Source organism: Phlebotomus papatasi, chromosome 2 (assembly GCF_024763615.1).
Source record: "Phlebotomus papatasi isolate M1 chromosome 2, Ppap_2.1, whole genome shotgun sequence".
In the NCBI taxonomy this organism is placed as follows: Eukaryota; Metazoa; Arthropoda; class Insecta; order Diptera; family Psychodidae; genus Phlebotomus; species Phlebotomus papatasi.
The window spans coordinates 22,030,571-22,042,228 of record NC_077223.1 but is presented as its reverse complement, the minus strand read 5'-3'; the positions used below and the strand labels follow the sequence as shown (position 1 = coordinate 22,042,228).

Below are 11,658 nucleotides of genomic sequence, written 5' to 3'. Positions count from 1 at the left end.
CTCGTCGTTAAAGGGTTAAAGGTTGTACTAATATATGCTTACGAGTTTGAATTATTTTTTCACGATGTTGAAAAAAATATGAAAATTATCCTGTTTTTTTTAGTATTCATGCATGTAACTTTTTAAATCCTAAATCGTACTTGACATCTCGGTTTAACTATACAGTTTAGTGAAAATAAAATATTCTGTAAAGTTTTTGTTTAGTAAATGGATTAAAAAAATAAACTATTCTTTAATAACGTCTTTTTAATTAAACTTTATATAAATTTTTTATTATAATTCATTCTTTTATAATTTTGTTCCGCTTAAGAAAGCGGGCACTGTATGTGTTAGCAGTATGACATTTTCCTTATTAATTCAAAAATTCAATTTTAATTTTGTAAATTTGAAAAATAATAGAAAAATTTTGCCCTACAAAGGGATTGGAAAGTATATATGGGATGGGGATGGGAAAGTAAGCTATATATAAGCTGAAATCGAAGGATTATTATGCTTCCTTCCCTACGGTGGGGTAGGAGCAATAAAAGAGATAAATCTTTCCACACCACGGGTTAAGAAGCTTCAGCTAATGAGCGCAAAAGTCAAGAATGATTTTCTTTTATGCGTGTCTGTTGATGCTGAGGAAATGAATTGCGTGATTCCAAAAATTCTTTAATGGGTAATCCTTCACTTCAGTGAACACGAATAGAGTATCTGTCTCAATGGTTTCAATGTATTGGTCACAAAAGTCGACAGGTTGAAGAAGAAATATTTGATGATGATTTTACTGAATGCGTATAAGGGGTTGCAATTTAGGTCGAGCTTTAGGCTGTATGTATTGTATATGGGGAGTGAGGCAAAAGTTGAGCTAAAGTGGTTGGAAGTTCAAATAAAATCCTCCATGTCTCAATATCATACATAATTCATTTATTCTGTTTTCTATCTCAAAGTCTCATCCGAAAATATTTTCACACTTCCTCTCTGGCCCAAGTCAAATATCCTTTTTTTTCAGGATACAATTGTATTCTCCACGGTGATATCGCTATGGCAAATGGAAAAGTGCGAGTGAGAGGATATTTCCTTGTTTTATTCGTTGAAAAATTCATAAAGATTATTCTCACAACATCCTCCATGGAAAGATACTCATAGAATTTCTTATATTTTTATGCTCCAACAACTTTTCGAATGCTTCCTTCCGTTCGTCTTTTTGACTCTGAGAAAAAGTTAACTAAACGTATTGTTTCATTTCAGAATATGGAGAAGTGTGACTGAAAATGAGTAGAATGTAAAGAAAGGAAAATACAATCATGAATATTACAGAAATTATTTCATAGAAAAGGGGATATTCGCAAGAGTTGAATTAGTCAAAGCATAAAATCCTTTTTGATACAGCTTTACATGGCTCATCATCTAGTATCACAGAGACATGGCTATTTTATACATGTTCAGGAAGCAATTTTTATTTTCAATGCTTTAAAATACTGTCGAAGGAACAACTGTTTAGCAGGAACCCTTTAATTGGTAATTTCGTCAAAATATTCAAATTTATTTAATATACTTAGTAAAATCCAAATAATATGATGTTTTTTTCATTAACTGGGTAAAATGCCAATAGGTCAGGATATAATTTCTTAAGGTGCCAATACGTGTTCCTTTGACCCTACGTTTTTATTTGATTTCATTAGACTCATTGAATAAGTCATTTGACTTCATTTGTTTTATCGACAATTTACAAAGCTTTGATATTTGATCCTAAAAGCTTTTAAGAGGAAATGAATGGAGATCATTTTATAAAATATTCCCATAAATTATCTCATAATTAATTTAACTAAAATAGTAGAAGTCGTTGAGTTCACTATATTTCTCGAAAATAGATGGTTGTTTACATTATTATTAAACATATTAAATTGTTTGTTTCATTTATATATTGACTTGGCTATAGACGTAATTTATTTAAAATCTTTGCGACATTCAAATCCGACACAGAAGACCCTGATTAAGATTAAGCAAAGGACAGAGAAATGTGTGGATTAGAAATGACGCTTGGAGTACTTAATTACTGGATGAGATATCTTTCTCCCTGCCACTTTAAAATATCCATGGTATTGTTTTCTTAGGGATTTTCTCATGGGTCCTCGGGCACTTGAGAAATATCCTTGGTTTTGGACGACTGGTGAGATTAGCCCAGAAGCCATATATAAGAATGAATCATATAAGATTTTGTCAGATTTTAGCTACATTGACGGTAAGATTTGCAATTTCGACTTACACTCTCTTATTCAATATAATACCATTTTAAGAAATGGATACTTTATATTTTACAGCCATCCTCGGGGCTTGAAATGAATCTTAGGGGAGAGTGAAGTTTGCTTGATTCATGGGGCTGTTAAAAAAACAATAAAAAACTACAATACTCATACGTAATATTTTTTATTAAAGCGAAAAATATTATTCAGTGGTTTTGTCAGAAAAATTACTTAAATTTTTAGGCTATTTTCGTTCCTATCGTTCATAGAAGCAAAAAACGTACCGAATCAGACTCTGTTGGACTTCCCAAGGTTAGATGTAAGACTTATCACTGATTATGTTTCTGAGTTTAATTTTTATTGTTGATTTTCAGTCCATAAAAAGTGTCTCGTCGTTAAAGGGTTAAGTGAATCACTCGTCGAGATCGAATGAGGAACGTAGCCGTTCATAGCGATTGAAAATGAGTGAAAAAATTAAAAATAAAACAATACAAAAGCTTACGTTGATTTTTTTTAAATGTTTGGAATGAAAATAATGTTTCACAATTTGTGCGCTACTGCAATATACGCACTCGATGGAAGTTAATTTATTGTGATAATGAAAAAAAAAGAGAAAATATAGCATAATGCCAAAATCGAATCTGAATCACTTCAATTTGATCTTTTTAGTTAGATCACCACCATCGCTGATAATGTAGCAGGAACTTCTTTATTAGGGTCGAAAGAACACCTCTTTGATAGGGAATCCCTACTGACACTTGTGTCAAAATGTTGAAATTTATTTAATGCATCCAATAAAATCAAACCATGCTATCACACTAGGATTTTTTCAATTTGTTAATTTAATTTAATTTTCAGATGATTTGTTCCTATGCGCTATTTTCCACTAAAAACCAATTGAATTGATAAATCTGCACTTATTTATTTATAAAAAACTAATATTTGGTTGAATAAATATGAATTCAGCAAAATAAAATGTTAAAATTCCTCGATAATTTCAATTTTGTTGCAGTTAAACAAGTAGTCTTTTGAAGAAAATTGTTCTTATTAAATTTATTTACTCGTAATTTATATTATTTGTGGCGAAAATATAAGATAAGTACAGTGTTTTAGTGATATACTTGCATGAAGTGAAGCTTATGCATCGGGAGTAATTCATTAAGTTCCTTTAAAGCCATTCGAAGGAAATTGTTATGTTAAGAAATTTCAGTTGGGAGTCGGGACGACTTCATACAGATATTCAATAAGACTGTATGAGAGTCACTGCATGAACCCTTTGCCTACAAATCTTTTTTTTCTGGTTTTGGGGATCCTTCTGAATAACAGATAAGTGACTTATAAGACATTTTAAGTATTATCAACACATTTTTCGGAGTTATTCACAATCAAAAATCTCGTGGCACTATTTAAAATTGAGCAAATTTCTTGCAAAACATGTCCTGACTGTGAGAATTTTCAAGTAAATTCTAGAAATCTTAATGCTCAATTGGCACAATTGAATAAAAAAAAACGTTTTTTTTACGTGAAATATCTTAGTGTGCACTGAGAGAAATCCGAAAAAGTTAAAATAACCTTCCGGAAATGTTAATTTTACCCTGCAGTATTAATCCAAAATCGGTGTAAATATTACCCTTTTTAGGTATATTGGGGGTTAAAGTTAACCTTTTTCATGTTAAATTTACCCTTAAAAAGGTGTAAAATTAACATTAAAAAATGTTGATATATTCTTACGCCTAAAAAGTGTTAAAGTTATGAGGAAAAAAAGTTAATCGCACCCTTTTTTTCTCAGTGTGATAGCACCGTAAGTAATATAACGTTTTTTCATTAGCGTTTTTCGATAAGGATAAGTGTTCGAATTTCGTATTCCAAATATAGTGCTCGAGTTCTTAAAGTGTCAATAGGTGTTCCTTTCACCCTATATGTTATTATTTGAACTATTTTTTAGCTTATTTTAATAAAAAAAATAGCACTTTTTCAATAATTGTGTATCATTTTTTGATTTTCTGCTACTATTTTATTATTTTACTGCTCGAACTCAAAGAAAGAGCAGTTATATAATCGACTTTTTTTCAACTTCTCACTGTTCTGGAGCTTAAACGGTAAGAGATATCGATTTCCGGTCTTCGATGACCCCTCCTCAAATGACATTATCTCGTACCCAACCTCTTTACATTTCCCTCCTCCCTTTTCGTACGTTCCCTATTTTTTTGTTAAATTATTTTATTAGTAAACATTTTTCAATGTATGTTCATGTTTTCATCATTCATGCCATCAAAACATTGTAGTCATCAAAGTTAGGTAGTGTTAAGTTGATTAATTCTATGAAGTACTTTAATTAAAAGGTCGTCTATTACGGAAAAATTAAAGTGGAGAAAATGGTAGTGTCTCAAATATTCCAGCCCTTCTCTTTATTAACTCTCAAGTATTGAACAAAATCAAGAATAGAAGAGTGAAACTTCAGCTGACGTGAAAACTGTTGCACGTATCAATATTAATGGAAAATTTATAGGATGTATAGACGATTTTCCATTATTCACGTCTGTAGAAGACGAATTTATTGAATGTCCTAACCAGTGTTCCTTTAGAAGGTTGATTTTACGAATGTCATTCTCAGTTGTTGAGGTCGGATGGTGAAAATCATCACACTCAGTAATGCTTTCCTCCTAACATATACATATATTATGTTGTCTCCATTCTCGCCACTGTCAATTAGAGTGTAGCTGTAGATAAATTATTTTGGAAGTCCCGAAAATTTTCTCTGTTAGTAAATATTCAAAGAGAGTCACAACTGTTCTTTCAAATAATGTTCACTAGCGGGGCATTTCAGTATCGCCTAAGTTACAGACGATGGTCTATGAATCGATAAATGAAGCTCTTAGACATCATTTTGCAAGGTTGATACAATATTTGATATTTAGAACGAATGTCATCCATATATGATAAGGATTTTACATTAGGCAATTTTATATGAATTATAAAGTGACAAAACAGGGATAGATAGATCTGGAAATAATATACCGAATGACCACTAATTTAGTTAACATATTTCCATTTTAGTCATTGGGATGAATTAATCACATAGGTTTCGATATGCGATAAGTCATGTGATCCTTTTTGTCAATATATAGTAAATTGAATTTATTTTCTTACGGAGTTATCACACTAGAAAATTTCACATTAAAGTTAAAGTGAAAAATTGCTCATTAAAACTTCTAGAACCACTGGAAATCGCTGATTTAGTCATGACACATTGCTAGAATTGCTCAATGTTACGATGGCACACGGGTTGTCAGATGAGTGTTTTTGTTTTTGAAGCATTTCAGTCGTTTCAGCGAAAATGTGCGATTTTAGTGAAGAAGAGGAAGTTTTCCTTCTGTACGCTACTTTTATGTCGTGCAAAAGGACCCGCTAAGCGAGAAGAAAAATGATGTGGGCGAGAGATTGGCTCCTAACGTGACCTTCACATGGTGTCGTTGAAAATCTCGGGCGATTTTTTTGGACATAATAATTATCTCCGGGTGACTTCGGAGGAATTTAAAGAGCTGCTTCAAATCGTAGGGCTTTATTTTCAAAAGAAGACTATGAAAATGATGGAGCCAATATCACCCAAATTCCGACTGAGGTGTGAATTCCTGCAATTGATGACTCAATTTGTCACAAAACGGCCTGAAAACCATCAGATCGACTGCCTCTATTTTTGTATTCCCGGCAGTTGTAGTCCCAAATGACGGATTTCTGATGCACAGCCTCAATTAATTCGGCCACCATCTCATTTGACCACGAAATCCATAAGTTTATAAAGGAATATAAAATGTAGATCGAATACATTTTTGTTTAGCTTTTTTCTTACTTATCCTCTTCACCGATCTTTTTCAATGTCTTTTGTCCTTTCTCCATCTCATGCGCCATATAATATATATATATAATATATTATATATAATATAATCACGAATAAATTGGTGAGAAAATTGTGGCGCAGAAACTACCCGAATGACTGCAATAAAGTAGTATCTGATGAAAATTTAATGAGCAAATTTTGCTCATAAATTTGCTCAATTCTCATTAATTTGCTCATTAATTATCAATCGTATTTGTGTTATTTTAATCTATTTAAACCAATTTTTGTGACTCGAGCCCGCTTTTTTTATCACTAAATGAATCGATTTTTGAAAGCTCTTGACGAAAATTTCACATTAAGACACATATCAGCAACAATTAATGTTGAATCACATTAAAATTTTAATGTGAAATTCTCTAGTGTAATACCACGGTTAGAAGTCACTTTATTTTAATTAATTTTGATATTAGCGTTTTTGTTCACAATGAAATTTTTGTCACAGATAGTGCATATTTTCGAATGTTTTTAAAATTATTCTCACTGAAATAATATAATAGAAATAGAGGATAAAGTAATATCCTCTGAAAATTGTACGAAAATTTCACTAAAGTAGAGGATTTTGTCGTGATTTACGTGTATATAAGAGACTTACCTCAAAAAGCTTTATTTTGACTGAATTTTGACTAGTCGATTTCCTTAAAAAAATCCATTTTTGTTGATAATTTTTCTCATTTGTAGAGGTCTTATGAGAGCACGACGAATATTTTAAAGGAATCAACAAAAAAACTTCTGCATTGTTTCGGGAAAGCAAATTCAGTGCTTTTAAGCTTTATTCATGTATAAGCTTTGTGGTTATATATTGATTGTTTTATCATAGTCTTCAATGGCTCTGTCAAATCTTTGAGGTCCGATTCGTTTGTCGGTCAAAATACATCTATAATAATTAATAGTTGTACGACAATTCAACCAATGAGAGTCTTCTCTAGCTTGTTTCTTAACTTTTTTAGCACATTCGTGCATAATTTTCCTAATTTCTGCTTTCAGGCTTTTGTCCACAACATTATATTTGATTAGAACATTAGAAAATTTGCGAATCTCTGGTCTAGCGATGTTATTATCCATAGCTACAAATCCGTAATACTGATATTTGCAATGGGGAATGCAAGCCATTTTCGAAGCATCATTCTTAAATCTTTCCTCGCACTTCTTTGACGGATTTTCAGCTTGGCAGGTTCCAATCTGAAAGGAAGTTCGAAAAATTATCTTACATTAATCTTTATTATTTGTAGTTTTTTCGACGGAACTTATAAACGGTCTTCAGACCTGAAGAAAGAATTTTGATAGAATTTTGACTTTGAAAGGCAATTGATCTAACAAAGTACAATGGGCAAAAATCTATGGGAGTTGATTCAATTTTTTGCCAGACTATGCCTATTTTGTAGATATTGCTATGACTTATAAATTACCTAAATCAAAAAAAAATGTCAGTCTTTGGGAAATTAACAATATGCTTTTGAATATTTGAAAGTTTGACATTTTATTTCTTGAAAACGGCTCAACCGGCTCAACCAATCTTAATGCAATTTATCCTAAGGTCGATGTATGACTTAAGGTTAAATTATATATATTTTTAAATTTCACCTTTGACTGCTTCATCTCATAGCTCCTGTCTTCCATGCAAACCGTTTTTTAAGGCCATCGAGAATTGAAGAGCAACAAAATGAATTTTTTTTTCGTGGGATGGAAAACTATAATTACTTTCGATGTACTCGATGTGTTTTAAACGTAGTTTTGTGGTCCATCATATGATGTTTTAGTGATATCTTTAGGTACAGGTTGTTAAGAAATTGGTAGAATTATTTTCTGAAATTGTTCCTTAATAACGGTGTATCTTTATAGTTGGTACCTAAAAACGAATGTTAGGGGTGGATTTAAAGAACATTTTCTTCAAACGAATTCCATTCATATCTCTCAATTTTTTTTCTCTGATTTTTCAGATTTTTCTCATACATTCTATAAAATGTTCTTTAATTCTACGAAAAGAATTACGCGTGATCTTTACTTTTATTCTGAATTTAATTTTTGAAGTTTTTGGGTAATAGTGTTTTTTAGAATCCAACGGTCTTCAGACACCTTAAAGGGACAGATAATCCTAACCGGCTTATGTAGGTGAGATTCTTAACGTGAGCTAGCTCGGAGTGCATGCAAATTCGATTTAGAGCTGAAGTTGGGAGACGCCATTCAGTTATCTTGAATCAAATTCGTGAAATTATACAAATTTTGTATTTAAACCAAAATATCAAGGATTTGGATGAACTGGCACAAAAGTGATATATGGGTGAAATGTAGACCAGAATGTTCTCTATAATTTTCCTATAGAACATGATCTCATCGATTACTCAGAAGCCAAGATAAGCGAGGTTTTTTGTTTCTTAACTCGTTTTTTCATCCAGAGTGCCCCAAGTAGTGATTTGTTGAGCTTCAACTATTTCAAAGAATTGTTTTATTTGTGGGACTTTCCATTTAAAACCCTATTTTAAGTGTCTTTGTGGAGTAGAGGCAGTCAAATTGGCATCTGAGTGATTTCAAAGCGTTATTATGGGAAAAATCATTTTTTTCACAGTTAAACGGCAAAATCGGAGTGATAGCGTAGTCTGAGCGGAAAATGATGTATGGACGAAATGTAGAGATAAATGTGTTCTACAATTGTGTCGAAGTAATCATCAAAATCGGTTCAGCGACAGTCGAGATAATTGAGGTTATGTGATATTGAAATTGGTTTTTCGACTGTGGCGCCCCTGGTGTTGGTCCCACGAAGTTCAAACATTCTAGAAAGTTGTAGCATTTGGTGAGATCTTTCGTTTAAGCCCTCAGTCATCAAAATCGGTCACATAGAACCGGAGATATGATTTTTTGAATTTCGTGAACTTTGACCCCTCATATCTCCGGTTCTATTGAAACCACAGCGCACATACGCACCATTTTGGAAACGTCCTAGACTGGACTACAACATACTAAAATTTCATTAACTTGCACAATGCCGTTTTTGAGAAAAGTGACTTTGAATTTCGATGAATTCTGACGCTATCACAGCGCCACCTGTGGTGACTTTTTGAACTTCCATCTGAAAGCGCTCATCGAGACGAAACCAAAAAGGTAAAATTTAGGTCGCTATGTTAATTAGAACCGTAGATAGAGGCCGGTCAATGTTCGAACTTTGACCCCCTATAGCTCGGGTCAGGGGTTTTAGATCGACTTAAGGTTTTTTTTGTTTGATAGGTATAATCAACGGCTACAACTGCAATATACTGAATTTTCAGCCCGATGCACAATGGAATTTTTGAGTTATTTAACTTTTAAGATTTAAAAATTTTCTTTTTAAAAAAAGCGCCCCTAGCGGTGGTTTTATGAACTTGCGATGTTAGAAGGGGAAGTGGAATTTAACGAGAGCTTTCCAAAAAGCCCTCACTTTTTTTTAAATTCTGACGATTAGAACCGGAGTTATGGCCATTTTAAGAAAATTTTTTTGGACCCTTATAGCTCGGCTCAGGGGGGTCGGGGGACCTTAAGTTTGGTATTGATGGAAAGCTCTAAGGCCCAGCTATAACATACTAAAATTTGAGTCCGCTGAATGCCATAGGGGCGGAGCTATTGAGAAAACAAAAAAAAAGGGGGGTCTTCAAAATGGCGAAAGGAGGGGTGGGGGGTGAGGGATCTATGCACCAAGTTGCAATTTTCACCCGATATATAACCTTTGCCGAAAACCGCAAGTCGATATCTTTTTTAGTTTAGGAGCTATTAAGCTCCAAAGAGCGGCCGGCCGGCCGGCCGGGAACGTTATTGTTCGAATTGAATTTCAGTATTTATGTATTCTGCGCAATATAGAGACCTCTAGCGGACAAAACAACTTTTATTCTACGATGTTAATATAATTTGAAGGTTTCTACATCAAAGTTATGGCAACAAGTTGGGAAAGGATACAAAAATTAAAACAAAAATAAGCTTTACAAAGTGGTCCTATTACTTTGGCCACCACTGTAGGTCTCATTTGAGACGAAAAATTTGGACCATTTTACTAATTGTCTTTTTTGGAAAAATATTCCAATTGCCTATTATTCATAAAATAAAGATTTTTGAAAACATAGTTGGGGAACTCAATGGGTCAAGTGGTAGAGCACTCGCTCTATGATGCAAGTGTCCCGGGTTCGAATCCCTTTAGGTCACCAGGAATTTTTCTGGCGTTAAAGGTGTTCAGATTGCAACCAGTGAGCTTCACTGCAATTGATTCTACGAGGCATGGAACTGACAACCTCATCCCGTATAAGAAAAAAATAATAATGCGTGTCTAAAAATCCCCTAATGGGAAGGCCTAGCTTCTTCATGGAATGTTGTGCCAGCAGTATTATTATTATTAAAAACGTAGTTGAATGTTATAAAAAGAAATTATCCAATCTCTATTTTTCATCTAAAATTATAGTCTTATTAATAAATAACTTCATAAACTATTTTTTTACATTTCAAAAACACTGGACATTAAAAATGTAACACAGACGACGAACGAGGAACTCTAATTAATATTGGTTGTAAGTCCAATATGAGGGCTACTTTGGCAACTTCTATAACACTTCAGTTAAGCTGGTAGCCGGGATTAATCCCAGGCGACCTCGGAATGTTTTTAATTTGGAATGCATGAAAATTCGATTGTGGAATTAATTTTGGATAAGAATCGTATCCTGCCAGTTTTGTAAATTTCGGTTGACGAGAACAGTTTGCACGGTACAATTCTTTGATCCTCATAACTTACAATTGAATTTGCATGCATTTCGAGGTTGCCTGTACAAAACCTTGGCTACCAAAAGTTTATCTGAGCTTATCTTACAGCTATTAAGTTGAAATTATAAAAAGCATTTCTCTTTTACATATTCTTCTCACTCAGAGGCCGAATTCGTTTGTTCGTGTTACACTTTTTGATCTTCCATTTAAGAATTAAAATAACAATAGCTTGAACTTACTAAGAACACTGCGGAAATTAAAGCAAGTCCTAAGTACTTCATGGTCGTAATTAAACTGAATTCTAACTTATTGTTCAGCCTTTTATACTGAAAATATTCATAGGACTTTGTAAAGAAATGCATTTAAGAATGTAAAGATTTGTTGAGTAATATTTATTTATCATACCAATTGTTCAAATATTGTTAGGAAGAGAATTTAGAACTTTGATGAATTTAAATATTTCTTAATGCTTGCACATTCATTCTATATTTGTTCCTTCAACTTCAAAAAGAAATCCACCTGAGCAAACTTTACCTAGTTAGCTGTTTTATAAGCAAGAATATTTTGATGCATTATTCTTTTTCTTCAATATTTGTTCTTTAAATTCAAGGATGCAGTTGTTTGATAATAATTGAACAAACTTCAAATAAAGTCTATATATTTTAATGCCCCATTAGATAGAAAAGTGGAATGGATTTTAAAGAAAACTTTTAATAAATTTCTTCAATACTATGGGAAAAAAGGAAATTTAATATTATAGTGAGAGTGTATTATACGTACTAGAATTTGAAAATATAGGAAAGATAGTATTTTCGGAATTGA

The 11,658-nt window shown here is 32.7% G+C and overlaps 1 protein-coding gene across 1 annotated transcript; it reads right to left on the bottom strand.

Moving 5' to 3' along the window:
• Positions 1-6,857: 6,857 nt before the first annotated feature.
• Positions 6,858-11,155, bottom strand: LOC129803072 (uncharacterized). The gene is made up of 2 exons (XM_055849408.1): positions 11,076-11,155; positions 6,858-7,302 (listed from the first exon to the last, which is right to left on the bottom strand). The coding sequence occupies exons 1-2, from the start codon at positions 11,115-11,117 to the stop codon at positions 6,916-6,918; spliced, it is 429 nt and encodes a 142-aa protein (XP_055705383.1). The 5' UTR covers positions 11,118-11,155; the 3' UTR covers positions 6,858-6,915.
• Positions 11,156-11,658: the final 503 nt, after the last annotated feature.

Excerpts from the sequence above, each read along its gene's own strand:
- LOC129803072 (XM_055849408.1), bottom strand. The coding sequence starts at position 11,117 with ATGAAGTACTTAGGACTTGCTTTAATTTCCGCAGTGTTCTTA. Across the intron at positions 7,303-11,075 it reads TAATTTCCGCAGTGTTCTTA|ATTGGAACCTGCCAAGCTGA; the intron begins GTAAGTTCAAGC and ends ACTTCCTTTCAG.